This window comes from Pagrus pagrus (genome assembly GCF_965226575.1).
Source record: "Pagrus pagrus genome assembly, chromosome: 24".
NCBI lineage: Eukaryota > Metazoa > Chordata > Actinopteri > Spariformes > Sparidae > Pagrus > Pagrus pagrus.
In genome coordinates, this window is record NC_140206.1 from 9,894,825 (window position 1) to 9,910,967 (window position 16,143).

At 46.0% G+C, this 16,143-nt stretch overlaps 1 protein-coding gene across 4 annotated transcripts in view; it reads left to right on the forward strand.

Moving 5' to 3' along the window:
• The window catches only part of xirp2a (xin actin binding repeat containing 2a), a 51,282-nt gene extending 39,752 nt beyond the window's left edge, over positions 1 to 11,530 (forward strand). For all 4 annotated transcript variants that reach the window (XM_084346737.1, XM_084346738.1, XM_084346739.1 and 1 more), the window contains 3 exons: positions 195 to 9,459; positions 11,170 to 11,303; positions 11,391 to 11,530. In XM_084346737.1, the coding sequence (XP_084202863.1) occupies positions 195 to 9,459; positions 11,170 to 11,264 (9,360 nt within the window). In that variant the 3' untranslated portion in view covers positions 11,265 to 11,303; positions 11,391 to 11,530. The remainder of the gene's footprint in view (positions 1 to 194; positions 9,460 to 11,169; positions 11,304 to 11,390) is intronic.
• Positions 11,531 to 16,143: the final 4,613 nt, after the last annotated feature.

Sequence of the window (16,143 nt, forward strand, 5' to 3'; positions counted from 1 at the left end):
CTGGAAATGTCCAAGTTTGACAGACTCAAGATGTGTATTTGTGCATTTACATTCAAATTAGGTTTGTTATTTGGTGCTATTGCTTCCAGCTTTGGAAGTAAAAATCATAGAAATGTCATTCATCATTATATTGGGTTGCAAGTTGAACCCTAAATGTTCTTATTTCCCTAACCAAAACCACTTACAAACTACAGGTTGATGTGGATTTCAACCAGTTTCAATGGACACCAGTAAACCAGTCCTCTAAAGCTTCAGCCATGACAAGCTACAACACTTCCTCCTCCACTCAAAAGAAGGTCACTGCCTCATCAGTGGCATCTGCTTCATCAGTGGCGTCTGCCTCATCAGTGGCTTCTGCCTCATCAGTAGCTTACGAGATGACAGAGAGAGATTTCCCTCCTCCGCCCTCAAACCTGCCTCAGGAAATCCCTGAGTACGTGTCTTCCGAGCTTCAGGAGTCTACGTCCCAACATAAGCAGACTGCTCACAAGGAGCAGCACTTCAAACACAAGAGTATGGCTGAACTGAAGCGCCTCTACAAGCACATTCACCCTGAGGTCCGCAAGAGCCTCGAAGCGGACTTCTTGAGTCAGCTCACCGAATCAGAACTGAAGGATTTGGAAACTGAGGAGGTGGGAGAGGTCCAGCAGGCGTGTTATATGTTTGAAAATGACGGCCAGAGTAGGGGATCAAGCCCGGACAGAGAGTCCGTGGAATGGGAGGAGATCCTCAGAGGTGAGGTTCAGTCCGTGCGCTGGATGTTCGAAAACAAGCCCCTGGATACGATCAAAGATGAAACCCCAGATGAGGACGAGGTGAGGAATATCGCTCAGCAGGAAATCATCGCTGGGAAAGATGTCAGATACACAGCTTGGATGTTTGAGACTCAGCCGATGGACGCTCTGGGGACAGAGAGTTCTGATTCAGTTGAGCAGTCAGAAAAATCAACTGAACTGGCGAAAGGAGACGTCCGCACCGCTACATGGCTGTTTGAGACGCAGCCACTGGATTATCTGAATAAGATCTACCAAGAAGATGAGCAGGAGACAGAAGTTGTCGTCACCAAAGACATCGCAGGGGGAGATGTGAAAACCGCAAGATACCTCTTCGAGACCCAGCATCTGGATTCTCTGGGTAAAACAGAAACCATCGAGGAGAGCCACTTCCTGAACCTGAAGTCTGAGCTGGAAGAGATCAAAGGAGACGTGACGACAACCACTCGCATGTTTGAGACCCAGCCCATGTGTGTCATCAGGGGGGATTCAGGTGAGATGCTGGAGATCACCACCATCCGCAGGGAGGAGACTGAGAAAGGAGATGTCAAGACATCACGCTGGATGTTTGAAACCCAGCCTCTGGATCTTATAAACAAAGACCCTGCTCAGGTAAAGCTCATATGTGGTATTTCCATGGAGGACAACGCTCAAGGTGGCGTGAACAAAGGTAGGTGGCTGTTTGAGACAAAGACTCTTGACACCATAAAGGATGAAGAGTGGGAGAGTTCAAGGAAGCAAAGGGAAGAAATAATTGGTGCTGATGTGAGGAAGCACTGTCTGGTGTTTGAGACCCAGCCGATGGACACTCTGAAAGACAACACCAACGCTAGACCTTTACCCTCAGAGGAGATCGTAGGTGGTGATGTTCAGACAGCAAAACATCTGTTTGAAACAGTACCCATGGAAAACCTGAAAGAACTGCTGGAAGTGGGAAAACTTCAGAAAATGGCTGCATCTGAGGAAGAAAAGGGCGACGTGAGGCATCAAAAGTGGGTCTTTGAAAGCCAGCCACTGGAGAATATAAGGGAGGAGAAGAAGGAGATTACAAGAACTGTGAATGTTGAAGCTCTCGCCAAAGGAGATGTGACGAACTATAAAGAAAGGTTTGAAAGCATGGATTTAAGCAAGTGCGAGGGAACACAGAAAATCCAAGTTGAAGGCGTCACCAGTGGATCTGTCAAATCTAACAGAGTTCTCTTTGAATCCACCCCGATGTACGCCATGCAAGACAGCTCCGGTCATTACCACGAGGTGAAGACTGTGAGGCGCGAGGAGATTGTGAAGGGAGACGTGCGCAGCTGCAGATGGATGTTTGAAACTCGTCCTATTGATGAGTTTGACGAAAGCATCAATAAGTTCCAGATCATCAAAGGTATATCCAAGCAGGAGATCGAGTCTGGGGACGTCAAAACAGCAAAGTGGTTGTTTGAAACTCAACAGCTTGACGCCATTAAATGTTTCAGTGAGGAAGAAGAACAGAAAACAAAGGAAGATGTTGAAATTGAGAAAGGAGATGTCAAGACTTGTAGGTGGCTATTTGAGACCCAACCAATGGATGTTCTGTATGAAAAGGTGGTAAAGAGCGAGGCCGATGTCGAGGAAGTGCAAAAAGGTGATGTCAAAACGTGCACTTGGCTCTTTGAGACCCAAACGCTCGACAACATTCGCGATCATACAGAATCTGAGTCCGAGACCATTCTGAAAACCTGCACCGTACAGCAAGAGGACGTCCAAGGAAAGGATGTGCGCCTGGCCCGCTTCCTCTTCGAAACCGAGAACCTCGAAAACATCACAGGCGAGGACAGCGGTTCTTTCAGGAGGGTTACGGAAATCGACATCCAGTCAGGAGATGTTTCACGGATGAAGTACATCTTCGAGAATCGCTCCTCTGACATCATGAGCTCCACCTCGGAGGAGACAATGCACAGGTTGAAGACGCAGCAGGCGGATGACATCCAGAAGGGAAACGTGGTGAACTGCACCTGGAAGTTCGAGAATCAGCCGATCGATGCCATCTGTGAGGAAGTGAGGGAAGTTCGCACTGTGACTGACGTGCAGGGGGGCGACGTCAACAAAGGCCGCTTCACTTTCGAGACGTACTCTCTGGATCAAATTAAAGAGGAGTCCACTGAGACTGAGATTTCTAAACTCACAAGTATCTTTAGGGATGAAGTGGAGAGGGGAGATGTGAAAAATTACACCATGATGTTTGAAAGTCAGCCGCTGTACGCCATCCGTGACAAAGAAGGCCATTACCATGAAGTAACTACAGTTACTAAGGAAGAAATCATGAGAGGAGATGTGGTGGGGGCCCGATGGCTGTTTGAGACGAAGCCACTGGATTCAATCAGAGATTCAGAGGAAGTCTATGTCATTAAAGCTGTCACTGAGGAAGGCGTCAACAAGGGAGACGTCAACTCTGCAAGATGGAAGTTTGAAACGCAACCTCTGGATGAAATTACAGAAGAAATCAAAGTCAGGTCGAAAACAGTCGCAGACATCCAAGGTGGTGATGTGAAAACAAATAAGCAGCGATTTGAGACCGATGAGATGTCTCAAAAGTACATCAGAACTGTAAGCGTGAGCGAAATCCAAAAAGGCGATGTCAGATCTGCCACATGGATGTTTGAAACGCGCACAATTGACGATATCCGCGGTGAAGGCGCCGAGTACGACGACATGGAGAGAGTGACAAAAGAGGAAGTAATGAAAGGGGATGTCAAACAGTCTGTGTGGCTGTTTGAGAAGCAGCCCCTTGACAGTATCAAAGAGACTGATGGCACAGAGCTTGTTGTCACAAAGGAGGAAATCCCACAGGCTGATGTGAAGACAACAAAATGGCTATTTGAGACAACTCCATTTGCTGATTTCAACGAGAGCAGGACGGAAAGGACGGAAATAATTGGAAAAAGCATCAAAGAGACACTCGAGGAACTTTACTGTCAGAAAATGGTGGACTCACAAGGTATCCTCATCGAGGCGGATGAGATCGGCGACGTCCGCATGGCAAAGTATAAACTCATGAGCCAGGAGGCTCCAGAAATCCAAAAAGAAGAGATTATCAGAGGAGATCTGAGCAACATAATGATGAACCTTCTAAACCGCAGGGAGATCACTGAAAGGGGGATAACTATTGATAGAGAGGAGCGGGGGAACATCAACACCACCGTGAAGCAGCTGTTCAATCAGGAAAGGGGAGTCAACGTTGAGAAAGAGGAAATTATCCGTGGTGACATTCAAGAAGCCATCAACAATCTGCTCAAGAACGAGGGCTCCTCCAAGCGTGGCATTCTGATCCAAGAGGATGAGAAAGGAGATGTGAGGATGACTATCTACTCCCTCTTGAATAAAGACGAGAGGACCAGCATGGAGAAGGAGGATATCATTCAAGGTAACGTAAGCAGAACCCTTCACCGTCTTCTGTCCAACTCGGGAGACGAAGACTCTAAAAGGATAAAGATCGGAGAAATGGAAAGGGGTAACGTCAGCTTTTACTCCACGTGTATTGAATCAGGAGCCTTGGATTACCTGAAGCAGCTCCAGTTTGAGCAAGATGAAGGCGAGGAGAAGGTGGAAAAGGAGCTTATCATCGGTGGCGACATCGAGGAGACTAAAATATTGCTGCGGAAGAACCAGCAGCAGATAGGTCGCACAGTCGCAGAGGACGATATAGTTCCTGGAGACGTCCACAGCAACGTTCAAGTCTTCATGACGGAGCCTAGTGTTACCTTCAGAAACCTAGAGAAAAAGGACATCGTGAAAGGTGACCTCAGCGCCGCCCTGGATTCACTGACCCAAGCCATCAATCAGAAAGTGGTGATAGAGAAAGAGGAGGTGGTGAAGGGAGACATACCCACAACTTTGAAGTCTCTGGTGGAGGCCCAGCATCAAGCCAAAGAAATGGAAAAGCCTGAAATCGTCAGGGGAGACATAAGAGGTGCTCTCGAGTCACTAGAGAAATCTGCAACCACCGCTGCAGAGGCAACTGTTGAGGATTTAGTGCCAGGTGATATCAAAGGGACCCTGAAGTCTCTGGAGGAGGCCAAGCAAGCTGTGAAAGAGGTCGAAAAGGAGGAGATTGTCAAAGGAGACATCCACACGGCCATGCAAAGTTTACACGAGGCGTCAAGCGAGAAGAAAATGTACCAGCACCAAGTGAGCGAACAGGGGGACGTTAAAGGAACCATCCAGCTTTTTCTAGAGCCAACGACTTCCCCGAGCATGCAACGCAGGGGGAGCATCGAAGGAGACGTGAAAACATCCATAAAATCTCTTTATGAAGGGCAGGAGACAACGCAGACGGAAAAAGAGGAGGTCTTAAAAGGGGACGTTCAAGGGGCGATAAAGTGTTTGATGGAAAGAAAACAGTATTCAAATCCAAAACGTATGTATGCCCACAAGAAAGCAAAAGTGTCCGCGAAAAATCCATTAAGTGTGATGCAAGTGGAGCATGAATGCTTACATGAAGCCAAGAGTGAGAGTGGAGCAGGAAATCCAGCCCCCGCTGTGAAAAACCTCTCTCAGAGCGGTGAGTCACAGAAGCACACACAGAGGCACAACGAAAGCAAATCGGTGAAAACACAGGTAATAACCCAAGAGGACCACTCTGTTACTGTAGCCAAAACAGACAATACTACAGGGGCCTCTCAACAGAAGAGCATGAAAGAGCAGAAACAGAAAGCGCTGCCCCCACAGAAAATACCAGCTCCTAAGCCTATTATGGTAAAGAATAAACAAACTGCGAATAATGATCAAACAGAGACTAAAACAGCTGATGTGAGCGTGATGAAAGCGGTGCAAAACACATCACAGACGAATGTTTCAAACAAGCAAACATGTGAGACGAAGACAATCAAACAGGTGCAGACGACAGTGACGGAGAAGACTGTCATGCATAAGCAGAGTGTATCAGAGCAGACGTCTCAGAAGCAGACAGAGAATAAGGCTCTCACACAGAGGCAGAACATCAAAAACATGAAGAGTGATTGCCGTAACCTTGACACAGGAAGGAAAGGTGTGATCAAAAAGGCGAAGCCGGAGATCCACTTCCCCCCTCCTCCCTCTTCACCGCCTCCTCCCTCAGAGTCCGAGCTCTCCCTCCCTCCGCCGCCATCCCCGGTGCTCGAGAGCCCGGCATCGTCCCGGCCTTCTATCATGAGGCAGGACAGCGACCTTCCCCCTCCTCCACCTCCACCTCCGCCTCCCATGGAATGCGTGAAGTCAGAGCAAGATTTTTTCCCTCCTCCTCCTCCTCCTCCCCCTCCAGCCTCTGCGGGAGGTCAAGACTTTCTCCCGCCGCCTCCCTCACAGCATGAGCTTAATGCAATGCCTCAGCCTCCCTCTGCAAAGCTGGTGAAACCCACCGGCAAGCCTTTATTCAAAGTGCCCAAGCAGCCCGAGACACCAAAGCAGCCCATAAAAGTTAAACCAAAGTGGCAGAAAAAACAGCCAACTCCTCCACCGCCAGCACCTCCACCTCCACCTCCACCTCCAACTCAGCTCCCTACTGATCAAGAAACAAAAGGCCGTAAAGAAGAAGCTAAAGTTCAGGAAGTGAAAAAGGAAACAACCCAACAGATCGAAACAAACACCAAGATTCAGACTGAATCGGTGACGAGAATACCGACAAGCATCCCGTCCGTGAAGCCAATCCAAAAAGAAAGCCCGCAGCCTCCCAAAAAAGTATTTGTTCCTCCAATTAAACTGCCTCCAACTCCTGAACCCGCTCCGGCGCCAAAGCCGAGACCATACGCTCGCAAATTTAAAACCCCTCTCATGCTCGCCGAGGAACGGTTCCGGCAACAAAGGGTGGAGAAAGAGGAAATGCAGAGGAGTAACGTCACAACTCCCACTTCTCCGCCCTTTAATAGTTTCTCCTCTGCTGAGTTTTCTGAAACACAGTCAACTCAGAAAGAAGTGACCACGGAAGTGACAAAAGCAAAGACCGAAGAGGCTAAGGTCGTGTCCAAAGAAGCAGTATCAGCACAAGAACCACCTGCCAAGAAAGCCCCTTCCCAGATCCCTTTGAGCAAGCCCTCGATCTCAGTGGTGAATAAGAAATCGGCCTCAAACGTGTCCTCCTCAGAAAAAATACTCACCTCAGCTGAGGTGAAAAAGAGTCAAATTGCACCCAAGAATCAGCCTGTTTCTGTTTCTCAGTCTCATCGCGAGGCCTCAAATATCGACGTCCACTCGAGCACGAATGTGGTCACCTCTTCCGTCACGGAGCAGCAGCAGTTTATTAAGAAATCCAGCACCAAGTCTATCGCTGCCACACAGAGTGCTGTCCAGGAAAATGTAAATCTTCAAAGCCAGGCCGCGGTCACATTGAGAGCCGAGGATGTAAAGAATATTAATGCGCCTCTGACACAGGAGGGAAAGATGAGTCCCTTTCAACCCACTAAAATTCCAAAGGTAGCACCAACTTTCAAGGTGAAAACCTTTAAGATGCCCGCGGAGAAGAAAGAGGATAAATGTGAGGGTGTTGGACAGAAGGAGTCGACGAAAAGCGAAATGCATTTGCAGCAAGAGAAATGTGACGTGTCGCAGACATGTGAAACAAGAGTGAATCAGGAGAGCAGCCAGCTGACGTCAGCGAGGACTGAGATGAAAACAGAAATGAAAGTAAAGGAGAAGAAAAGCCAGATGACCTTACCTATAAAAGAAGCTGAAACGGAGGTTCACATGAAAAAGGGAAAGCAGGTGCTCAAGAATGAGACTGAAGTGAATGTGTCACCATCGGTTACTGCTTTAATGCCGAAGATGGCTAAAATAACATCTGCAGGGAGTCATCAAGGACAAGGCCATGTATCTGTCTCTCACAGTAAGCAGAGCATGAAGACGGAGCACATTCAAAGGCGCGAGGAGGTGGTGGTGACTGAGAGTGTGCAGCAGAGCCTTCACAAGCAAGAGGCTGTTCAGATGCAAACGACTCTACGAGCCGCAGAAACAAACAAAGCGCAGATAAAGGCAGCAAAATACAAAGGTGAGCCCAAGGATGTGCCTGTGAAAGGGACGGGGGAAACAGCGCAAAAAGACAAGGCTAATTCAGAAGAAATCACAGATTTAGAGAAATCTAATGTCATGCAGAAGCTGCTCGCGCAGATAAAAGACCTTGAGGGCTCACAGAGCAAAATAGACTCCAACGCTGTCAGGATGATTATAAGTGAATTCCCTGACTGGGTGATGGGCTCGGATGAGAAGAGGAATTTAAGCGAGATCGCTAAACAGCAAAGTAAGAAAAAGTTGAAAGAGATGGTGGTCTATGTGAGGAATATTGTTCAGGCAAAGCTCACTTTTTTCATGGAAAACTTGACAGCCGTGGACAAGCAGGAAAAAGAGAAACAGGAACCCCCGGCGCCGCCGCCGGTGCCTCCGAAACCAGAGAAGAAAGTTTTAAGTGGAGCGACTGCGAAGATATCAAAGATTAGCATCGGGTCGTCCAAGACTGAAAAGAAGGTGGTGGAGGAGAAAAGGTCGCTTCAAGGGAGCAAAATCTATCATGAGCGGAGTGAGGCGGTTGATCAGAGGAGAGTGTCGTCCCCGTTGGCGAGCATCCGCACCCCATCACCTACTTTTATCAGCATCGAGTCCAGAAGAGTGGACTCGCCGCTCAGACCGACTCCCTCTCCTCCGCCCTACAAATCCGTCGGGACTCCTCCGCCTCCTCCTCGCAAGTCATACACGCCCACAACCGCCTTCAGCAGGGCCACGCCATCTCCCACCATGAGCCGCTCGGAGAAGCTGATGAAACTGAGGGACACCACCTCGAAGCTTTCTCGCGGCATGACCCCGCCACCTCCCATGCCGGTACCGGAGTTCTTTGCGGCTGAAAGGGAACAGTCATCCCCGTTTGGCGACAGGGAGACTCCCGTAGAGAGGAGTGAGCAAGGATCGATGGACGTGGGAGAAATGGGGGACTCCATGATGACTGTGAGGGACAAGAAGTCGTTCTTTGAGGAGGCGCAGAAGGCCGAGGTGAGCAAGGTGTACATGCGGAAGGATCCAATCGATATCCCTGAACGTTTGGGACCCGACGCTGAGGAGGGCGGCGAGGGTGTGGCTATTGACCTCCTGAAAGACGATCTCCCGAGAGTTGATCTGTCTAAGCTGGTTAACAGATTCGAATCTCCAAAACCAAAACACTACGCCAGAAAAGATCCCATTGTGATCACTGAGAGGCTGGGGAGTGATACCGAGGACCCAGAGGCTGACCCACACACCCCAAAAACTGAAGAAATCCCAACGTTCAACGTGAAGGCTATAAAGGATGTGTTTGAGACGGGAGAGCACAGCTCTCAGGCAGCCCGAGAGCTCAGAGAGCAGATAGAGCGAAGGGAACCTGAATCGACCTATTCCGAGCCAGTGGGTCACTCTGAAATGACAGCAGTCACTGAGCAATTCTGCAGCGTTGACGACTTCGGAAACATGACAAGGGAGACGAGGAGTGAGATGCATTCTGGGAGCACGCTGACCCGTGGCAGCCCTCCATCCTACGCTGACGTGGTGAGAGGCAGCGTTCCAACTGTTGACGTGCCCCCCGAGGCCTCCACCGAGGAGCTGCTGAGAAACTTCCAGCAGTCGTGGGCCGAGAGCCAAGGAGTTTTCCAGAACCTGGGGTTCAGTGTCACGGAGCAGAGGACGTCGCAGATTGTAACACGCCAGCAGGAGACTGTCGTGACGGGTAAAGCGAGCTGTGCAGCATGAGGATACTAAACAGGAGTGACGGTGTGTTTAACATGTTTTCAGTGTGAGAATTGTGAGGCACCATCTGCATTGTGTGGAAAGTAAAAGACACATTAACATTTGTTTGACGGTGTTGTTTGTGTCACGTGACGTGTTTTGATGTGTTGCTCTTTGATTCGGGACATTCGCACCAAAGCTCAGAGCGGCTTGCTGTTTACGTCCTGTCACTTTCACACGTTTTAATATGCACGAGCTACACTTTGTCCTGTTTATTCATACCTCTGATGTGCGAGGCTGGCAATGACGCCAACATATTGAACTAGTATTTCTGGGTGCGCGATACTGTTCTCCCTGCGAGAGACGGCGGTGAACTGCTTTGAAATGTCTTCGCCGAGAAGAAAACAATACTTAAAATTCATTTATATGCCGCAATTGAAGATAAGGTTTCTCCTTTGGTTCCACGTTTATTCAGTAAATTCCCAAATAAAGTCCCTTTTGAAAATGTTGTGACATTTCAAAAGCTTTTGAAGATCAATCTCAATCCTTTATTAACGAGCCATTTTAGACGAATAACTGCAATTCTAATGGAGATACTAATAGTGCATTTTTCTACTGTGCAGGATCCACATTTTGTTTGCTGTCTTATAACACAGTTAAATTAAAGTTTGCTTTGTCCTCTTTGGTTATCTCCTAATCACCTCAATTTCCTGGAAAGAGACGTATAATTTGATAGCAATTATAGATAGAGAAAGTATTGCTCTGTTTAAACCCAAGTAGATATTAATTCATTCTTATTTTATTGTGTGGCACTGTCTTATCTCTCTGTGTTAAATTGTAATTTGCGATCATTTACATCAACAGTTAGATTTTTTGTTTCTATATTCAGACTTAAAGTGACACCATGTCCTCTTTGTGAAAGAATAAATGTCACAATCCTCCTGTGAGCAGACTAACTCCGCTCCACATGCTAAGCATGTCACAGATAAACATGAAGAAGTACTTAAAGCCACTGGCCCCAGAGAATCTTCAGAGATGAAAGGATATTCAGTTGCATTGTGGGTAATGTGGGCACCAGGTTTTGAAAAGAAAGAAGAAAGCGTTTATCAAAAAAATTAAATATCTTTTCATCTGCTGTTTTGATTCTGATCATTTGTTTGTCTATAATGAGTAGAGACCAGTTGACTGCCTTTCAAAACCTGGTGCCTACATTACCCACAATGCAACGTAGCCACTGCGTGACAGCACTAGAGGCAATTTATCAGATTACATGCAGCTTCCTCTGGAGCCACAAAAGGCTTTATACTACTTTTTTCACATATGCAGTAGTACTCCTAAAGACCTGTATACACACTTTAATGTGTAACATTTTGGAGTTTCCCTTTAAATCTGACCGATAATAATTTAATTAGCTTTTCTGGAATTATTTGTTTTATTTGTATCATGAAATAATTGATACCTCGACTTCTTCAAGCCCATAAAAATCTTTCAAATAATATAATGTATGAGGGGATATTCACTCTCATGTCCACACAAAGATTTTAGCTTGTGGCAAGGTGTCATTCGGCAAACAGCCGTCAAGATAATTGAAATTAATTCATTTGGAAAGCACCAACCAAACCAATTTACATAACTCTTTCCAGGAAATTTCCTCAAAAATGTAAAGGAATTTGCAAATCTGTATGTTAAAATCATCTCACCTTTTTTGCAGAAAATTCGAGTTCCAGAGTCCGAACTGTGCCGGGTGTGTCGGAAGCGGGTGTACCCCATGGAGTCGCTGATTGCAGACAAACAAAACTTCCATAAAAGCTGCTTTCGCTGTGAACACTGCAAAGGCAAATTAAGGTGAAGCTGCTACACAGAGCAAAAGCATCTTCGTGATTTCCCTTCGCCCTACTTTAACCTATCCTTTCTTTCTTTTTTGTCAAATAGCCTTGGCAACTACGCCTCTCTCCATGGACGAATGTACTGCACGCCACACTACAAGCAACTGTTCAAGTCCAAAGGAAATTACGATGAAGGATTTGGACAGAAACCACACAAAGAACTCTGGAGTAGTAAGACCCCAGCTGAAAAGACAAAAGTCAAATCACCAACACCTGAAAAGAAAGTCATGGATTCCAGATATTCCACTGCCCAGAGCACGTTAGTTACTCAGGAGAACGACATAAACAAAGATGAAAACAAAAAAGCCTCCAGTAAGATTTCTGTGGTGTGGCCTCCTCAATCAGATTCTCCAAAGAAATCCTTCGCCATCGAGGAGGAGTTGAAGTTGGTTAAGCCATCGTGGCCCCCGAAGGAGGACTCAGCTCAGGAAAATGAACACCTAAATCAGCCTGTGAAGCCTTCATTAAAAGAGACTGATACCCCCGCAGCGAAAGTGCAAAATGGGCCAGAAGAAAATGATAAGGTGGAAGAAAGTGATAGTGTGAGAAAGCCAGAAGAGACTGAAGCTCCGGCCTCCCCTGTAGCAGCCGCCGAGGAGCAGATGAGTAGTACCCCCTCTCGAGAGGAGTCAAACAGTGGCTCTGAGGCTGTGGCACGAGTGGGTCCTGAAATGGACTCTGAAGTGCACCCTGGAGTGGAGGAGGCAGAACAGAGCGAGAGGAATGAAAGCATGAAGGATGCAGAGAAAAGTGCAGAAAGGGCGGAGGAAGTGAAAGTAAATGGACATGACGGGCAGACAGAAAGTGCAGCAGGAGAGAAGGGAAGCCAGGAGGAGATAGATAAAGGAAATAATGAAGGCTTGAACAATGGGGAGGCGGTAAAGGTCACATTAATAGATGAGGAGGCGACAGCAGGACAGGCACTGAATGCTAACTCCAACAATAATAACAATAATGACGGCTGGTTCCAAGGGGAAGAGGGAAGTCAGTCACTCTTTCTGATAGATACAACTCCAGCGACAGATTCCTTCCAAGCCGATCACTGTGAAGAATCAAAATGGATGCCAAGTGAAGTGCTGCAATTGGCACAGAGTGAGGATGCTTTCGTGCCAGCGGGTGCCAAATGCGCTGAAGCCACAGACTGCTTCTCAGACACAAATTTCTTCACGGAGACAGCCGAGGGAACTTTCAAAAACGAGGCCACCGAGCCAAAGATTAGCGCATCGAGCTTCCTGGAGGACATTTTCGCCGGCCTGAGCACCAGCAGCTCCAGCCTGCTATCAGATTTCAAATCCGACATCTTCAGTCGATCTGCCGAGGAGACGCCTCTGGGGTCGACGCTGGATGACCTTTTGGATTTCGGGATGGAGGCGAAGGAACAGGCGGGAGATATGACAGGAAAGGAGGGCACTTCTCTGTGGGCGGACGACGGCGACGATGCCCTGACAGTGGAGGAGCAGATCAAGAGGAACAGATACTACGACGACGACGACAGCGACTCTTGAATTCAACCCAATCAGCTAATAAGCAATGTAATTTCATATCTATGTCCATGGAGAGATGAACTGCTCTGATTTAATCTAGTGTTTTTGTACTGAGTTTTAAAAAAAATCTGCTCTTTTATTCAATATCTAGCTTTCTGTGTTTGATGCTGATTGAATGCACCTGGTGTGCAGAGAGATGGATATTTGTTCTTGTATGTTACTTGGTATGCATATCTGACTGATCTACACAGGGCTGTATTATTTAAAGTGGCACTATGTAGTATTTACAATATTAATGAGGTAATAATACAAGCTCAGAAATATGTAATTTTTTCCGTAACTGAATAACTGAACAAAATCCCCAGAACTCTGTTTGAAGCTAGAAAGGTGGCGGGGTCCGCCAAATATAGGCAAAGTTTTCTCCTCTAATTAAAGTTTCTTTCCCAAAACTACATAGTGCATCTTTAATGAACTGTTTTTTCTTTAATTAAATGGCTGCCAGCTTTCTTTTGTGTCTGAATAAAAGAGGTTTTTCCTTTAATTTCATTTCTATTATGTCTTCCGGTTTAAATAAAGCTTCATGAACGCAACGATATATGACTTTTTAATCAGTGAGCGCACAGACACGCGGGAGCAGTAATGGCACTCAGCTGCATCTCCTTTGTGTGGCTGGCTGGTTTGATCTATGGCCTACCTCGATAACACAGTCCGGCTGAGATCTCTTTGGCGAAAGGCGTATTGATTTCCACTGATAGAGCAGGCCTGCTGTAGGAGCTACAGATTTTTCCATTAGGTCGTTTTTGTCACCTCTTGACAGATTTTTTTCCCCCCTCCCTTTTCTCACTTACAGCTCGGGTAATCGGCTGCAAAGAGAATATTCTGTGATGTTAATTACACCGGCGAAAAACTGTACTCTGGTGTCAGAAAAGTGATGGCTGTACAAATTCAGCGCGGGTCATGCTACATTGTGCTGACACTTCCTTTAAGTTTGGGGAACAATGTTGCTGGTTCACTAATTCAGAATCCGTTTCTGAAATGCTGTTTGGCACCTTTTTTAATTGGGCCATTTTTTTCTCCTCCTCTAACTTTTCATTGACAATCCAAAGTAGATGCAATTTTGTACATTTTTAATCGCTTCGCCCTCCTGCCAAGCAATTATACACCCAAACAACTGCCCCATCCAGTCAGGATAGGCAACAGATGATAAAACGGCCCGGTTTATGATACCCAGAATGGAGATACGTTTTGCAATGAAGCTGCACATTTATCAATAAGCCAACTAGATTGTTATGGGGCTCTATGTGGCCTGCTGCCTGATTGGTCACCAAAGCTTGGAGGTCACCCAATGTGGTCTCCCCCATTGGTTTGTGGACTACCGTTTTAAAGCCTTGAGTTTGGCATTACGACAATTGCCATCTTGGATTTTTTGGAGCCAGAAGTGACCATATTTGAACAAGAGGTTGGAGCTGGGGAGGTTATATCATGATTGAATCTGACTGGTAGCATCCTGTCAATCAAAAGGTAGCCAATGAACATCATGCTGTGGTTAAGAAGACTTTAAACCAGAGATTGAGACCATAAACTCATTAGGAAAACTGTTTACTAAGGTGATAAGTCAAGTGAGAAGTAGAGTAATTTTCTCATAAGCTTCCATACAATCTTCTTCTTCTTCTTCTTCTTCTGAGACCAGTGGAGTAGCCCCCTGCTGGCCATTAGAAAGAATGCAGGGTGAGAACATGTATGCATCGGCTTCACCTTTCAGACCCAGAAGCTACGTCCGTATTTTATAGTCCACGGTGTCTCCAGAAGTAGCTGTGTGATAAATTGCCTCGAGTGATGTCACTTGAGTCTGCGTCAGTTGGGTCTCAAGACTACAAGTTTGAAAATGAAACAAATCTGGATTACCAGACCTCTGTAGCCACCCCCTCACCTCTATTTGAGGCTAGCAGCTCGAGGCTACACAAGCCGCTACTAGCATAGCATACCAGAATCTCTATCTGACCTTTCAGCAGTTGCGTTGCATTGTGGGTAATGTAGGTACCAGGTTTTTTACGAGGAGGAAGAATGCATCGTTTGCGGTTCACTGCTCTTTGGGTTTGATAAATCCAATGCATGGAGGGAAGTAATGTCATTATAATTCAGCTCAAATAGTGGCAAAGTCAGGAAGGTTTGAGGCAATTGTGTGATAACAGCGGTTACCATGATAGTTTGGACTAATCCCTGATTCAAAGCGATGCTCCTGTGTTCAATCTGAGTCGGGACCTCTGCTGCATATCACAGCCCCTCTCACTGGCCACTCATTTTCTCTGAACTCTCTGATACAGGCAAAAAATACTCAAAATTAAGACTTTTCATATTTCTGTTACTATCACAACATTGCACCGGAGCAAGGAAACACTGTTTGAGGAGACATATAGTATCTATGGAAGATAACCACTTGTTTAGACATGCAGCATACACTATATATGAAGGGATCTTTTCACAGCAGGTGTGGAGAGGAGGAGGGATTCAATACTGCAACTAATGATTAGTTTCACTATCAATTAATCTGCCAATTATGTTTCCAATTAACAGATTCATCAGTTATGAAGGGATGAAAAGAGTATTTAAAATTCTACTCTCACTTTCCCAAAGTTGAAGGTGACATCGTCAAAGTGATTGATTAGTGCGACCAAATGATAAAAGAACATCACAGATAATTAGTTTGCTTTTGTAAAGGACTAAAGAAGCCGGCAAAATTTGAGAAATACCAGTGGTGGAGGAAATATTCACACACCACACTGTGAAAACACTCCACTACAAGCAAAAGTCAAGCATTGAAAATGTTACTCAGGTAAGTGTATGTAAATAAATACAGGAACATGTACTTTAAGTACTGAAAGTAAAAGAACCCCCTGTGACTATTATACTTTTATCATTAGATTATTATCAGTCATGCATTGATACAAATGCAGGATTTTACTGTTGTAGTTGTTGAGGTGGAGCTCTCTTTGAACTCTTTTGTATAGGACTGTAACAAATGATTATTTTTAATTCATTTCAAGGATTAATCTGCTGATTATTATCTCCATTGATCGATCAATTGATTGGTTGACAACAGTGATTAAAAAGCTGTCATAATTGCCCTTAGTGACACTTTTACAATATTTGCTAAGTTGCATTGTGGGTAATAGGCACCAGATTTCGAAACTCAGGAACAGGAGAATGATCCTATTTTTTCTTGTATTCTTCTTCCTTCTTAAACCCCGGTGCCTACATTACCCACAATGCAAATTTGCCACTGAGTGACATCACTGGAGGCAAACTCAGAATTTT